Raw genomic sequence first — 17,814 nt, forward strand, 5'->3', positions numbered from 1 at the left:
TGTGTGCTTTGTTGAGAGACATCACCCAAAGGGATGTAGTTTAATCAGAATATGTATTTAATCTCTTCCATAGGTTCCCATTTAAATGCTCAGATATGATTACAATGTTTATCTAAATAAACCCTGCCTGGGGAGCCGGAGCCCCTGGCTGTCGCAGGTACAATTCCCGGTCATTAACCCCAACCCCTAATTGCTCCCTGAGCTCCACATATGGCTGCTCACTGCTCTTAGTCGTTATAGTATGGGTAAAATGCAGAGAATACATTTCACGTATGTGCAAATGTACTGTGACAAACAACTCCCCAAGGCGTGGGGCCTATATTATTATTATAATACAGTGCACCATTACCCACGGTCTTAAAGAGAGAGAGAGAGATGGGGAGACTAGTATGATTCAGAATGTAGTTTTATGTTTTATTTTAACCAAAGAATATCACTTACAGCACCTTTTTGGGTGCACCTTACTGGGTTTATAAAAAGCTCAACAGGGGCTCAACAGGGTCTCAAAAGAGTAATTCTGTGGTTTTACTTAGACCATAATAACAAGACCATAATTCCTAGCAACTTTCCATAACAATAACACTTCTTTTGTTATGTAAAACCACCGCATGTGCTGACCACATAGCTGCAGGGTTTTGGGTTTGAATCCAGATCAAGGTCCTTTGTCTTCTTTTTTGAAATTCCTGAAAATAAACTTGAATAAAACAATAATACCTAGCATTTTGATGGAAAGCTTTACCCAAACATCTCACTGAATCACAAAATTCAGCAACTCAAGTAGTTTATGTTTAACACTCATCCAGTGCCCGGAATCTACACTAGAGGGCGCCCAGTGGCCAGAGAATCCACCATAGACATACGCTGTATATGCACAAGCCGTGCGCAGCCATGACGCACGTGAACACTTTCCTTTGTGTCATGAACAGGAACAGGATGAAGTTAGCTTGAAGTTAGCTATTGGCTACCAATCATTTTAGAAGCCCAATTTTTGGCGATTTAGCCGTGATTTAACCTTGCGCACCTCATGGATAGGCATGGAACAGAGAAAATGAGCTCTAAAGATCCTGGATTGCATTGGAGTGGACGGCAAATATTGGCGGCGCGACGCTCTCACGGGCCGATGTAAACAAATCGCGGCCGGCGGCCGGCTCGAATATTTAGCCCGGTGCTTCGGTAAGGCCTCTGGGTGTTTAAATAATTTTATATAAAAAGCCGAACTAGTTCGGGATACGCACCCTGGACGATCAAAAGGCCGAAATAAAGCCGAACTTGTTCGGGATAAGCACAAAAAGGGTTAAAAAGAAGTGGGTTGGATTTAATATTAGCGTGCTGGACCCTTAACCACTCATTAACCACATAAACCCTACTGAGGCGTTGCCCACGGCTCTAATATTAGCCCCCGTCTTTTCCCCCTCTACACTATACAACAGGGCTACTCAACTTCAGATGGCTCAGGGGCCACTCAGCAAAATACAAAAAGTCCAAGGGCCGCAAGCTAAAAATGATGATCCTATTTTGGACGTTTAGCCAATGATTTTGTAACACACTACATTAGTAGTCTAAAAATTAAGTTAACACACAGCAAACAGCCACATTTACATCTATACGTCCAAACCTCATTGAACAAAAATATTATCATGGAATGACTAATGATGAAATTATGGAACAAACAAAATAGCAAAAATGTCTTGTATAGAACAAGAAAAAAATCGTTTCATAGTGGTTTTGGAGAGAAACTAAAAAAGAATACATCAGAATTATTTTGTCATGAGGGGCCGCATAGACATGCCGTAGGGGCCGCATGTGGCCCACGGGCCGCAGGTTGAATAGCGCTGCTATACAATATCTCAGCTGATAATAGCCGATCTACACTACAATCTACACACAATCCATTTGTATGTCATATATTGACGATCGCATCACTTTGCGACACGTTGTGATACAGATTTACTATTTTGTCTGAATGTTTGCCCCCAGGATAGGGATGCTATGATTCATGTTGGGTTCAATCTGGCTAGCAAGCATCAAAGTCTGTTATTGAGAGATTATTATGTTGGGTTAGATAGATAGATTTGTACAACCAGTGTAATACGATGAGGTTACTCTAGAATTGTGGATGTGTAGTCTCACAAGCATTCTCCAGACAGCTGCCAAGGTTGCATATTTTTGTCTCAATAGAATTAGAATGTGTCTCGTACTGAGCATGAATGAGTGACCACATTCAAGGATGTCAGTAGCCTACTGTTCTGGAATGGGTTAACAGGATGCATGCTTTTCATCACTTGCAGTGTTTCATTCGGTTAAGAGTGTCCTCTCTCTCTCTCCCTCTCTGCTATTGTAATATAGGTAGTTGTTTCTTTCAGATCCTATAAAATCAGTTTTGTAGTCAGCTTTCCTACTACCTCAATGAACAACACAACATTAACTGTACTTTCAATTGAAAACATTGTTCTTTACAGTATCTTTTCATTTGATCACTTACAAGTGGCAAGTAGGCCCTAATCAGGTTTCCCACACAGAGTGTGTAAGGGCAAAATGTCCAATCTGGGAACCACATCATTAAAGAAAGGGCGACGCCCACTCGGCCTGTCTCTCTTCCTCAGAAGCGTAGCGACTCTGAGGCTGTCTTGAGAGATTACAAAATGTCTGACGTGTGATTATGGTCAAATAGCACTACCTGACCCCTACATCTCCTTTCTCACTCTCTCATGCAGCATTTGAACAAAACGTACAACACAGATGTTCCTCTCGTTCTCATGAACTCCTTCAACACAGACGAGGACACCAAGAAGATTCTGCAGAAGTACACTCACCACCGCGTCAAGATACACACCTTCAACCAGAGCAGGTACAGTAATTCAGTCATCAAAGTAAGGCCTATCTATAATCATAGCAGAATCTAAATCAAAATGTCGCCGCAAGGAACTGGATGAATTCAAGGTTTGTATAGCTGTAACATTTTACAGCTCTTTGGTTGTTTTAATGTCCAAGAATATTGATTGATTGATTGATTGATTGATTGATTGAACATTTTATTAGACAAAAATGGAGAACAGTACAAGTATAGTCAATACAATACAAATCTAGTACAGTACAAGTACAGTTAAACACCCTGCCTAAAAGGAACATCCCAAATGTAAGCCATTTACCATGAGAGGGAGTGGGTTGTTGGCTGATTTACCACTGTTTCAGGGTTGTGCCACGAGCCGCAGGCGAGTGGCAAACAACCCTGGGTAGATTTGCATTGACTATTTTGAAAGTCAATCACATTTTTAGTTGTTTAACCCTGACTTCAATGCTGAGCCATCTTAGGCTAGCAAAATGTGTGGGAGAAACGTGGGTCATGGTGGGCCACAGGTCGAGAAGTAGTCGAATCATTTTGTTTTGGGAGATTTGGGGCTTAGTCTTTAGGGACTGAATGAGGGTCCCAGCAAGAGTCCTGTCCTGAGGGTACTTTTGTTGACAAAAGTAGAAATTCTGCCCAGGAATCTTATTCTTTGATTTAACTTTTTGATCACCATTGTTGCCATGCTATCCCCAGACAGGTATTTGTCAAGAATACAGCCCAAATAGGTAATCTCTTCCTTGCTTTTGACCTTGAAATCGTTTACATTTATCTCACTTCGAGAATGTCTGGTCCCATTATATCTCCAATAAATTCTAAGTGACAGAAGCCTTACCCCCCGGCTCCACCGGGCGCGTCGAGCGTCGCGTCAACGTCAACGCTGGGAACGCTCCCGTTTTAATCAATGAAGGGTGCTCCACTGACGACGGTAACGTCAACGTCGGACGCTCCGGTGACGGCGTCCAAACTCGAAAATCGCCCCGGTTCAATTTTTTGACGGCGTCCACAACGTCCAGTCATGTATAAAATATGAATAAATGCATTGTAGGCTATATTTAAATGTAGGCTATATACTGTACGTGCGTTTCTGCTGTTGGCTATCCATTCACAAGGGTGACTAGATGTCCCAAAAATCCTAGCATATTTTTTTATGTAATTACAGCGGTCTACTTTGATAAAATTATGTACAACAGGCTATAATCATGACAAAATAAAGTGGTCAGTGGTACATTGCTGCTCTCTGCTGAACATAGTGTGCTCTATAGCCTACGTTCACATTCAGTTCACAAATAGTTTTATTCCTGTTTGAAAGTGATTTTCATGTTGTTTTGGAAATGGGCTATATTGGCCATAGAATGAATACCTCACAGTCACAGCCGATGCGCTGCGGTGGAGCCGGTTGGACGTCAATGTGACGGCGTCATTGACGGCGTCAAGACGCAGAGCAACGCGACGCCGCCAGTGGAGCCCTGGGGTTAGAGAACAAATATTGACACAGATAAAAATCTTTCAGGCTTGCAAAATACAATGGCCTCCATAATCTGAAAGATGGCACAATGGATCAATGTAGTGCAAAGTTTGAATGCAAGGCACCAGCCTGCTCGTAAGGAGCATTGAGGGGTCCTTAATTTTCTTTTCTGTTCTTGACTAAAGAGGTGTATCAAAATCACACAGCAGACATGCAAACTTCAGCAAAAGTTAATCAGAACTAGACTGCCTACGTGATTTCTGCAGATCCAGTGTGAATGATGTGTGCCTACCCAAAGCAAATGATGCATGCCTACTCAAAATGAAAACAGATAGGTGCCTTCTCAAAGTAACAGTCTGAAGATACAGACAGCATAGAGAGTTTGGTGCAATTTGAGTAAGGAATGTGGGATTAAAATATGATTATCATTAAAATAGTTTATAGTTTTTGAGAAGAATTTGTGATGGACTACATAACTCCTGCCAGCTTGATCCATCTGAACATTCCTGCTCACTTGACTTCATTTTGGTGGAAGTTGCAAAGTGGTAGCATGTGACAAATGATTGGATTGGTTATGGATTATCAAATCTCTAACTTTAGATGGTTGCCTTACCACCACCATTTAGGACTATTAGCCTACAATGCCTGTTGAGGAAGTTAGACAGTTGTGAAAAAGTTTGTTTATTTTCATGAATGGGAAGACAGATTTATTTGTAGGAGGGAAGAAGAAGAATAGCCAATACAAGAGGGACTGCGCTGCCCAGTCCAGAATAATCCTAACAGATACAATAGGTTTCGTTACTATAGGACCCCTAATTACATCTAGATTATTGACAGAATTGGCCGCCACAGTGGTAGATTCAGGGCAAAGCACAAGACTCCTCTTAATGGAACACACACTGCAGGATATACAGTAGAGTAGACTGTACTGTACATTTGACAGTAGATGCTGCTTACTGCTTTACAATAGATGATGTAACATTATACGTTCTATTTGTAAGTACAATGCAAGACTGAACTCTCCAGGATTTGGAGTGTAGGCAAGTCCAGTGTGAAGCTGGGAATACCAGAGTGCTGCTAGTATAGTATTGGTGCATCAGCAGCACTAATGATAAATGTTATACAGGGTAAAAGTCATGGCTATACTAATCTCACATGAATGCAGACAGTGCATGGACATTAGCCTGCTTAGATATGGTAATGAGTTGCTTAACTGCAGTACAACTACACTAGGCATAGACTTGCCTTGTAAGCATAGCGGGTAAACGTGGGATGCCTACAGTGTACTGCAGTCTGCAGGCGATGATAGCTGAATGAATGAACTGAACTGAGTTGTGTTTTTGGACAGCAGTGCATAGTGAACAGGTAGTAAAAGTACATTGATCATGTCCTACTCTATTGTTGTCTACTGTACTCTGAGGGTGCTGTGGACTAACTGTATTATAGTATGTCAACATTGTCAACTGGAAATGGAATGTCTCAAGCAAGCCCGTTATTAATATTTCAAGTACCTCTGTTTTGTCAGCTGAATAGTACTCGCCTTTTACAATGCACTTCGAATTATTTAGTGCACTCGCTTGTATTCTTGAGGGTAACCGGTGCAAATTAGTATTTTGGGTGCACGAGGGTTGGAGTTGTTTGAATGTAAGTTATTTTTATTAACCTGTGACATCACAGGTGATATCACAGGTGACATCACCTATGTAAAAGTCCATATATGGGTATTCCCCAGAATCTCTTTTATGCCCATATATGAAAATCCCTGATGTCATCGATATATATCACTGGCCAGATGGCCAAGACATGGCCCATATCTGTGTTGCTAGTTCAGATAGGGATCTCCATGTATGGGCATAAAATATATTGTATGTATATGGATACATATTATTATTAATAAAGGATCAGATAAAATAAAAAGTCCATATATGGGCATTCCCAGAAACAAAATCCGTTTTATGCCAATATATGGAGATTTCTGATGTCATCAATCCCAGGCCCTAACTGGCCCAAGAGCCTGCTTTACTATACCTTCCCCGAAAACATTAATATTAAGTCCATATATGTATATATGGATATATATTAATAAAGGATAAAATAAATAAAATGTCCATATACAGTATGGGCATTCCCAGATGATGTCCTGTTAGGGTACCCCCTTATGCCCATATATGGAGATCCCCAGGCATCAAACCCAGGCCCTAACTCGCCAAGGCCCTGCTTGGCTTTACTAATTAACGTACGTTTTATGCCCATATATGGAGATCCCTGTCCCAATGTCATCAATATTAAGGACATGTCTGGGAATGCCCATATTTGGTAATGATATGGGCATGTTTTGACATAACATTGTTGACTATCATGCAGGGGTCTCCAAATATGGGTAACTGGTCCGATATACTCACTGGCCAGATGGCCAAGAATTGGTACAACTGGTCGCATGTCGCCCTGAGGCGTCTTACTAGTATTATACTGTATGTGAGTTCTAGGAGAAGATTCCACTCAAACTCAGTGACATGAAACAGCTCAGAGGTGGTTCCTGATCATGGGAAGTCAGTTAGGGATTCCTAAACTATGCTGCGTGCAAACAGGGTGCATGACATTACTAGTGTAATGGTGGTTCTGGTCTTATTACAACCATTACAAATGAATAATTAATAGACCAGTAAGACGCCTAAGGGCGAAAAGGGCGAGGTCACGCCTGTCTTGGCCGCCTGTCTTGGCCATATATGGATTCTGTTAGTGTGGTTTTCCAAACAGGGCATCATACAATCCCTTTTATGCCCATATATGGAGATCCCTGAACAGAATCCCGTTTATGCCCATATATGGAGATCCCTGCTCTGAGTATCTGACATCACTATGATGTCACCTGTGATGTTACAGTGATGTGTCAGGGGAACCACAGTGCCAGGTGTACCCGTCCGTCCGGACGGACGGATACGGTCAAGCTGTGACGTGACGATAGTAAACTTCGACCTACGGTTGCAATTTATATGTTTTAAGAAATAAATAATTAAATTTACCCAAAATGTCCTGCCAGAGGACTTAAAATCAGGGAAACTGTCTAGCATATTATTACTAAAGTTATTAGTCATAAAAGAGGATTTGCGATTTAATTAAAATGACTGGTGTTATCTTTAGTAACTGCAGCACTGATTTACAGATTATGTATGGTTAATTGTGGGGTCACTAATGTCAGCATAGTAATGTTCACTTTATAGTATTATTCGTGCCCTTTTTTGAATGTGAGGGCGTAATAATACTTTACAGAGAGTCTTCCTTAATAATTTTTTGATTCTAGTTGGGGGTTGTTTTCAACTTTGAGTGAACTTGTCTCATCCATCTCGCTTGTTCATCAGCGCTGTACTTGACATACAGTGTTGGGAGGACGGTTCAGCGCTCGCCAAGGCATTCTGCAAACTTCTGGCAGAGAGATGACTTGAAGATGATGAGATTACACTGAGTTCCAGACAAGCTTTGAAAGAATGATAATCCTAGGTTGTGTGCAGCATCCCTGGCCTATGAATTGAGTCTAATATGTATCTAATCTATCTATCGGAGAATTATTCTTGCAACTAAAAAAACAACATATGTGTATGCGTTTATATTATATCAGCATTGACAGTATTCAAAGGAGTAAACACAACAGGGAGATTTCTAGCAGAATCAAAAGAAATGTTATTGACCAAGAATGCGCACACACACACACACACACACACACACACACACACACACACACACACACACACACACACACACACACACACACACACAGTTGAGTTCCGATCATAATGTTGCAATGTCTATGATCCAATTCCAGTCATGTGTTACACATCTTACCCACTCTACCCTTCCTGGATCTCTAGGCTACACTGTCATTATATGAAGACACAAGACAGTAATAATTGCCTAAAGAAATGCATGTGTATGAAAAAGCATGCATTCATGGGAATTCAGTTCAGTTGTTTTCTTGATTACTAACGTAATATAAGTAAAGAATACAATGCAGGAAAGTAAGCAATATAGCAATATTAAACTATAACATGTCTATGAAAGTCTATGAACCAGTATTTAGACAAGCTGCAAGAAAACTCCCGTCTTTGCATCATAACTTGATCTGATCAATGTCTTTCATAGCGTATGTAGTGCAGTCCTGTAGGGAGCCATGAAAAACACAAAGCAACAGCATGCTGACACTGTAAATATTAATTTGAGTGCAGCAGTGTAGTGTTAATATTTGATTAGCTTCTTTCAGGATGGGACTACTTCAGGAAATGCCCTCACATAGCTCCCTCTTGGGACCATTGTGCAACTGCCAGACTGCTCAGATTCTGTGTTTTATGGTGTGTGTTTGTGTGTGTGTGTGTGTGTGTGCGTGCGTGCGTGCGTGCGTGTTCAACAATTGAGAAATTGTTTTCAAATATTTTCCCTCAAGGACCACAAATGCCAGTTACAAAGGTTAAGTGATTGGGGCCTTTAAATATTTGCCTTTTTGTCATAAAAGGCAGCCTTCAATCAAATTCTAACTCTTGCATGATTCCCCATGTCATGGCAAGTAGGTTTTCTTTTTGTCAAAGTTTGCATATATCAAACATTGTATGGATGAAAGACCAATACTCACACCAAAACCTGATTACAACCAACTAAGGCATATATGTGTTTGTAATGACAACTAGTAAGTAGTAAAACATTCAAAAAAAAAAAAAGAGAAAAACACTTTTGACCGCAACAAATAGCATAAAAGCAATAGGCTTATGGGCTCCACTCTGTGCTATGAGGGCTGCTGGGTTATGCTGGGGAAACTGGACAATTTCTTCCATGAAAAGTCATTTGGGATCAATAAAAGTAAGAAAATGAGCCTAGATGTTATTTAGTGCAGAGCTGTCCTTTAAATAAAAATACATACTTTATATGAAAAGAAAGTCCTATGTATGTACATAAACATAACATAATAAAGCAAGACACATTTTGATACTAAATATCCCATACATCCTTCCTCAGTGGTCCTTCACTTACAGGTTATGTGCTTCTTTTATATAATTAATATTATAAAAATGAACCCAGACCTGATAAAGATTATCCCTTGTTCAACCTAATCAATTCAAAGGAGGCATTATCAATCATCAGCTTAACCCAGTCATTAAATTGAAAGTTTCAAAAAATAATTCATGCTGCAGTGATGAAAGCATGTTCTGCTTTAGATATCCCTGGTGGTAACTTTGATCTATTTCCCAGTAGATAAGATTTGGGGAGGTTCATCTAAGTAGTAGTTTTCTAAGTAGCTCATGTTATGTGATTGGAAAGATTGAATTGTATTTGTCTCGGCCAGGCCGAATGCATGGCCCAGACTGTTTTGCACCCTGTCTGTCTGTCCGTCCGTCCGTCTGTCCGCCTGCAAGCAGCTCATCCCCGGTACCGTTGGCATGATCGCAGCAAAACTGTGAACACACACTCCCTGGATGCCAGAGCAGAACCTTTGCCTCGAATGTTTCAGATCTGCCTGTTGTAGCGCCACCAGGAGGCAGATTTTCCGCATAACCTTTCTCTCAATGTCGCTAAAACCAAGGAGCTGATAGTCGATTTTAAGGGGCAGAGGAGAGAGCACGACCCAATTCAAAAGCACAGCAACAGCTCTACTGCCTCGGGCGCCTAACGACAGGGTGAGCCCTCGTATCCTCGGAGCATTCTATAGCAGTACCATAGAGCAGTAGTTCTCAAACCGTTTCATGCCAAGGACCCCCAAATTGACACTTATTAACCGACGGACCCCCATTTGAAAATATATGCCAGGGATGATCCCAGCCACAGCCTGTTCGACCCCTTGACCCGGCAAGCGATACGGAGTATCTTGAGCCATAACAACAGACTGTGGCTGGGCTGAGAGTTTTTATGTAGCAGCTATGAGGTTGCTGAACAAAACCTAAGTCTGTCGCCTATGATTAACTGATTTCCACTTTATTGATGCACTTTTAATGACTTTAAAGCTACATGATACTGACTTGCACTATACTGATTGCACTTCATGTATTTTAGGATCTCTTTTATTACAAGATACAGATTTTAACATTTTAGGCTTTTTCATTCCTTACTGCTAAGTATTTGTATTTTCTTCTTGCTCTAAGCTGAAAATGTGGAAGCCTGCATAAACAAGAGTTTCACTTCACTGGTACCTGTAATTGTGTTGTGACAATAAATTGATTGATTGGGGGGGCGCCTGCTCGCCTGGTGGTCAAGGCGCGTACCATATACTAGGCTACAATGCCTGCTGGCGTCGCCGGTTCGATTCCCGATCCGGATGACCTTTGCCACATGTCATTCCCCATCTCTCTCCCCATTTCCTGTCAGTCTACTGTCCTATCGAATAAATGCATAAAAAGCCCAAAAACAAATCTTTAAAAAAAAAAATTGATTGATTGATTGATTGATTGATTATTTTCTGTTGTCAAGATCACTATTTTGCCATAAACACAGCGAACAAGGACAATGTCACAGCCGCCAAGGGTAGCAGCTAAAACCAGGATACCATTCAGATAAACTTTTCACCACAACTTGGGCAGCATTTCAGAGACACTGCTCTGCAGTGTTATGGCTGCAAACATCCTACATCAGACATAAGGAGAGAATGTAGAAAATCACGATAGTTTAAGGTGCAAAGTATCTTTCTCTGAATGCTCCATTGAAGATAATCCTCCACTCATGAGGCTTCTACACTTACTTTCACCTGCTCTCCCTCCTCATCTTCCAACGAGAAAATAAGAGTTCGTTCCTGTTCACTCCTGAGAAGAGTTTGTTTAAGTTGACCTGACGTGGATCCCTCTCAGGAACTCTTTGATCAGTTTTCTCACTTGCACTCAGCAATGACAGCTTTCACTGTCTTTCCTTTTTCTTTCTAGGCCATTTGCCTTGCCTCCCATCGTTCATGGAAAAACTAAAAAGTATATTTCTTTCTCGATGTGGTTGGCCTTTGAAGTGAAGATCTGAAATCTAAACAGACAAGAGGGGTGGGCGTTCAGGCATTGCGAGAAAAAGGTTGAAGCAAACATCCACTGAGATTAGAAATGCCGTATTCTCCTTGTGCCTTTATCCATTTATATGTGCAGTCACGCTTTGAGAGCTCCGCAGTGGGTGATGGATCCAAATGAGTTGATTTCTCTCTTTTTTTGCAATGCTCTTCAGAATTCCATAATATGGATAAAAGCAAACTGCTGCAGTATATTGAATTAGTGATTCATTATAATTTCCACCTGCACCCACATTTGCGTCCATTTTTCCCTTAAAGTCTTTTATTGTTCAAATTTACAATTCAGAATTTAGGCATTTAGCAGACGCTCTTAATCCAGCATGACTACAATAAGCAAGGTCATCAATACCTCAAATTGTCACTATTGTGTATACATGTTACCTCCTGACGGTCGCTTATCTCCCGATTAGGGAGTCTTACTGGTAATATTGGGGCTAGGGTCTTATTATTGAAACTCTTGATATCCTTCTGACATTGCCTCTCCCTCTTTCTCTCTCTCTTCCTATTTTATTTCTCTCTCTCTCTCTCTCTCTTCTTGCCTTCCCTCCCTCCCCCTACTTTCAGTTACCCACGCATCAACAAGGAGTCCCTTCTGCCAGTGGCCACAGACATGGGCATGACAGGTCAGAACGCAGATGTTTGGTACCCGCCTGGCCACGGAGATATCTATGCCAGTTTCTACAACTCTGGCCTGCTGGATCAGCTCATAGCCCAGGGCAAGGAGTACATCTTTGTGTCTAACATCGACAACCTGGGAGCCACTGTAGACCTCAACATCTTGCACCAACTTGTCAGCCAGCCCAATGGCAAGCGCTGCGAGTTCATCATGGAGGTGACGGACAAAACGCGAGCCGATGTTAAGGTAATGTAGTAGGTACAGGTATTTATGGAACCTGTACTGATTCCAATATTAGATTGGTTAAGATGTGATGAAGGCAGCATTGTTGCTCCTGGAATGTTGAATCATTGATATGATAATCATATTTTTGCATCAAAGCTATTAGTAGTGATTATTTCTATTAAAACATTTGAAATGACCAATTTGTATCTGCCTTTAAACAAAAAATCTACTACTGGAATTGTTAATACACTTTGACCCTGCGTAAATCCTGCCATTACATACTGATAAGCAGATTAAGCACAGTAGATTTTTCAAACTACACTGAATCACCAGGTTCTTTGCATGGACGTCGCTCAGATAAGACACAAATATTACAGGGAACATAACCACTGTGGAAAAAACACATATCAGTGTATAAACAGCGATTAAACGCCCATGTATGTACTCATTTCACTCCACAAATAGGAATGGTCTCAGGCCAATATATCTATATATAACATTTTATTAAGCAGGTGATCGGACCTCCCACCACTTGTGAAAACAATTGCATATAATCAAACGCTTGGGTCTGTCTCCAGGGTGGAACGCTTATCCAGTATGAAGGTAAACTGCGGCTGTTGGAGATTGCCCAGGTGCCGAAGGCTCACGTGGATGAGTTCAAATCCGTCACCAAGTTTAAGATCTTCAACACCAACAACCTGTGGATGTCTCTAAATGCCATCAAGAGGCTGCAGGAACAGAATGCCATGGACATGGAGATTATAGTCAACCCTAAGGTAGGACATGCACACACATGCACATATACACACCAGTAAGACTCCCTAATCGGGAGATAAGCGACCGTCAGGTCACCCCGGTCGCGGGGGGGCCGAGTTACGGCCTTTTTAGCGGGCTGCAGTGGCGGGGGTCCGCCGCTAGGTGGCACGAGCACTTTTGCATCCTTCTGCAGCACCAGGAGTTGGTGGTGCCCGGGAATTCCCTGTGAGCAGCCCAGTTAGGGGTGGACCCCTGCCACTTTGGTCATTTGGTAATTTTTGCACTTTTTGGCGGCGGCGCCAGCGGGTCCCTGGAGCTCCGGGGGTCCCTGGGAGGGGTGGAGGTTGTGGTTTGGCAGGCAAGGAGTGTGTGTGCAAAGTTTGGCATGGATTAGGGCAACGGTGGCGGAGATATGAGTTGGGGAAAAGTGTGACGTGACGGACAGACAGACAGACAGACAGACAGACAGACACTGACAGACAGACAGACTGACTGACATTTTCCCTGTCACTGCTCTAGCGACCTGTAACCTGACGTTGTTAGAAGTAGAGTAGAATAGAAATACTTTATTAATCCCTGGGGAGATTCAGGGTGGGAGGGAGGGGATGTAGAGGAGGTATCGCGAACCTCCACACATTATGCTCTCACCATCAGGTGAGAAGAAGTGTGGTGACTCCCAGTTGTGTAAAGTAGCAAAGTACTTTTACCAGTTTTCAGTAGGCCTACTTTTACTTCTACTCCACTACATCTCAGAGGCAAATATAGTACTTTTATTCCACTACAACTACAAGTATTTGAAAAATGTATTTACTAGTTACTTGCTTGTAGATTTGGATTATTATTAAATCTGTGGAACAGATTACATTAAAGACGTGCGATTGTCCTGAGACATTCAGGCGACCTAGGCGACCTATTTGCCGATTGGCTGTCGCATGTCACATGGTAACCAAGCTAGTTTCATGATTGGGAGCGGCCAGAGCAGTATAATCAGAGAGTGGTGTCACCGCGGACACGCAACTCTCCATTCTAGGGCTCTGGGAGCGGCCTTGCGCTGTTCTTCTTCTCGAGTTTGGAAAAAAAGGATCCGTTCCGTTTGTCACATTGTTATGATCGTAAAACTATCTAGTTTTAACGTTCAGAACGTTTTCTTTTTGAACAATAAAAACATTGACAGCCAGGGGGAAAAAAATCCATGAAGGACACGGAATGCAATCGTTCACTCGCCGTTGGAAAATTGACATATATTAGACTATTCTGGATGTGTGGCTAACGGCTAACGCTAACGTTAGCTAGCGCTAGCTGCAGGCTAACGCTAGCTAGCGCTAGCTGCAGGCTAACGCAGGCATGTTATACACAATTACTCATGGAATAAAACGGCGACCCAACTCGGAATGCAATCGTTCACTCGCCGTTGGAAAATTGACTTAGACTATTCTGGATGTGTGGCTAACGGCTAACGCTAACGTTAGCTAGCGCTAGCTGCAGGCTAACGCTAGCTAGCGCTAGCTGCAGGCTAACGCACGAGTCACGGTGTGTAATAAATTCACTTCAACCTCGTGTTGAGCAGTTAAACCTATTTGCTTACGTACGTCTACAAAAACGTTCATATTTCAAAGATAAAGTGCTTACTGAAGTCTCACAGATGTCACAGTATGGTACGCTCAAGCAGAATTACCTGTATCTTTCGTATTGTTTAAAAAAACAGCATTTTAATCCGATCAGACGTCATTTTCTGTTGTTTTTCAGCCATGCGACCCCATCGGTTGCGAGGTGTACTGCACTTAGATACATTAATACCTTTTTAAGGAAACGACGACCGATCGGATTAAAATGCTCCTCTTTAAATAATACGATCATTACGGGACATTCTGCTGGAGCGTACCCTATGGTGACATCCGTGAGCCTTCACTAAGCAATTTATCTTTGTAATCTGACCGTTTGTGTAGACGTACGTAGCAAATTTGTTAAACTGCTCAACAGCAGATTGTGTTGAATTCACGGTTGGCGCAGCGTAGCGTCTTTACATTTAGCCCAATAATGCTAATCTACAAAGCAATAACTGATTGATTGATTGAAGAATTTATTAGAAGTTTGCAATAGAAAAAAGTACAGTTTCATGACAGTACAAATCACTGGTACAAGGTCAACTAGAGATCCTAGAAAGCCGAGGCTTATTTCCACAGGAACCACACTTTAAGTATCTCATATAACATTGAAAGACAGACGGGAATGGTCGATAGTGTGTGGGGTTGGCTAACTAGCTAGTACATGCTAACAGGGTTTTTTTCTTTCTTTAATTTTCCTATTTCCTTTTCTGACGAAAATACGCAACCCTTTTTTGACTGATATTATATGATCAAACGGCGTATGTAGACATGTCCGTTCCAACGGTTAATGCGAACCACTTGTTTACTCAATTGGGTATTTTGTTTACGGCGAATTCTATTGCGCCTGTGGTATGCTAATATGCGCTGTTTCTTTCTCTCCGTACATGACGATTACGTTACGGCGGTTTAGTTAAGTGTTAGAGAGCGATCGAATGCTTTGCACTTTATGATGACATGATTGTAGTCGAGACTTCTCGACATGTTTTCGTTGTTTTTATACTTCATCTTCTTACGATGTGGCTCTAATATGCTGATAGCCTGAGTTGGTTGTTTGTTTTTGGTCGGTGGCCGCCATTGTGTGCCTCTGACAGGATGGACCAAACTGTGAACTCTGAACTCTGAACCACGCTCGACCTATGCGCTCGACAATTAATGGTTCTACGCTGCCTCTGCCGGCTGGGAGGTGGTATCACTACTATTTTTGTTACTTTTTCTTTTTTGGTTGTAACAGCAGCCTCTCTCGACTGGCAGGCCTTACTTTATTTTACAACTGACTCATGGACATTAGTTTTTTTTTTCTTTTTTTACCTTTTAGATAAATATGTCGCCACATAGCACCTTCCCTCTGGGATTATATAACCTATTATGTTTTTGTTTTGTTTTTTTAAATTTCTGATGTCTGGGGGCTGCCTTTTGGGACCCGGTGGCAGTCCAGTATTGGGGCGTCTGGGTGGGCAGGTTAAACTTCCTGTCCACCACCATGGAGCACTACCTTCATGGTGCATTCGGCTTGGCCGGGCGCTCCAACGAGCACAATTGGCTGTGTTCGTGGGAGGGAAGTCGATTGGGGAGGAGGAACAGATTTTGTCTCTGCATTAACGGTTCCCACAGTGGTCAGGGCGCCTGTTCAGAGAGGGGTGGAACCGGGGAGGATAGCGTGTACCTCCACATGCGTTACGCCCCCCTGGTGAAGCTCCTTAATGTCAGGTGAAAAGAAGATGGTGGCATGACGGATCGGGTATCGGAGGAGACCCGACGGGTCTCCTCCGATACCCGATCGGGTCTCAGACCCGTTGTTGTCTTTACCCTCCCAATGACTACTGTGGGGATTAGCAGGGATAGGTCTTAACGTAGAGTATGGGGATGGGGGAATTGGCTTGACACTAAATTGGGTATATGGAGGGAAAAAATGTTTTCTTTTATTATCTCTTAAGGGCAGGGTTTCTCTTCCTTACAACTGAATGTGTACGTACCGTGATCGCCTCAGATCTTGTGTTATTTTGTACCAATGATTATTGTGATTGGAATGTGATTTGGGGTGCCATCACTATGTGTGTACCTGCCTCATTGTGACATTGTACCTTAATAATAAAAAAGATTTGAAAAGAAAGACAGACGGATAGAACATAGTACTTTATCTAACTTTAACTAAAGTTTAAAACATACATAAACCACTTTAGCCCTATGTTATACCAAGGCTTTTTGAAAATAGCCGATCTACAAGCTCACAACGCATTGCGGTGCGACGCGTTGTGAGCTTGTAGATCTGCTATTTTCAAACATTTTGTACTTTTACTTTTGGTACTTTAAGTACATTTGGATACCAATACTTTTGTACTTTTACTCAAGTACATTTTTAATTCTGGACTTTTACTTGTAACAGAGTGATTCTACATTGCAGAATTGATACTTTTACTTAATTATAAAAATGTAGGTACTTTTTCCACCACTGTGTAAACGTTTGTGTTCTCATGCCAATAAAGCTTCTTTGAATTGAAGATTGAATTGAAGATTGCTCCCCATGTGGCGGAGTACACAATAATGGTAAATAAAGTAGCTTACTTTAAAATAATCCATCCATCCATCCATCCATCTTCAACCGCTTATCCAGCATCGGGTCACTGGGGTAACAGTTCCAACTGAGATTTCTAGAGTTCCTTAATAATAATAATTAAAATAAACAATACTAATGATTATAATTGCGACCGTCAGGTCGCAGTTACTATGAAAACCTCCACCGCCTGTCTGTCCGTCTGTCACGTCACATCACACTTTTTTGCCCCTATCCATGTGAAATTTTCCACACACAATCCTTGTCTGCCAATCCACAACCTCCACCCTTCCAGGGACCCCCGCAGCTCCAGGGACCCCCGCCAAATGTTTTAAAACACATTTTTGAATACTGCTCCTACAGTTTTTGCCCTAAAATCACACAAATCGCTACACAGTATGTCTACACTTATCTCATCGACATGGATCTGTCCCATATAGCGCCACCATCAGGTCGATTTTTTAACACATTTTTGGACCTAAACTTTTTTTTTTCTAATTTTTTTTTTTTTTTAACTTTTTTTTTTTTTAAATTTTTTTTTTTCAAACTTTTTTTACACTAACGTCGTCGTCAACACACCAATCCACAGATTTTATATTGACTGTGTGTCAATTCTTGTTACAACACATACAGTAACCACCATTTGAAAATAGCCGAACTATGGTAAATGGTGCATTTATATAGCGCTTTTATCCAAGGCGCTTTACATAGATTGTGCATTACAT

At 41.7% G+C, this 17,814-nt stretch overlaps 1 protein-coding gene across 3 annotated transcripts in view; it reads left to right on the forward strand.

Annotated features, from left to right (window-relative positions):
* ugp2b (UDP-glucose pyrophosphorylase 2b) overlaps window positions 1–17,814 on the forward strand; it is a 49,706-nt gene that overhangs the window by 25,378 nt on the left and 6,514 nt on the right. For all 3 annotated transcript variants that reach the window (XR_013962675.1, XM_080741143.1, XM_080741142.1), the window contains exons 5-7: window positions 2,715–2,848; window positions 11,899–12,196; window positions 12,754–12,951. Coding sequence is in view for 2 of the 3 variants with exons in the window: in XM_080741143.1 (XP_080597269.1) it covers window positions 2,715–2,848; window positions 11,899–12,196; window positions 12,754–12,951 (630 nt within the window). In the remaining variant the exon portion in view is untranslated. The remainder of the gene's footprint in view (window positions 1–2,714; window positions 2,849–11,898; window positions 12,197–12,753; window positions 12,952–17,814) is intronic.

The sequence above is a fragment of the Nannobrachium achirus genome, assembly GCF_963921795.1.
Source record: "Nannobrachium achirus genome assembly, chromosome: 13".
In the NCBI taxonomy this organism is placed as follows: domain Eukaryota; kingdom Metazoa; phylum Chordata; class Actinopteri; order Myctophiformes; family Myctophidae; genus Nannobrachium; species Nannobrachium achirus.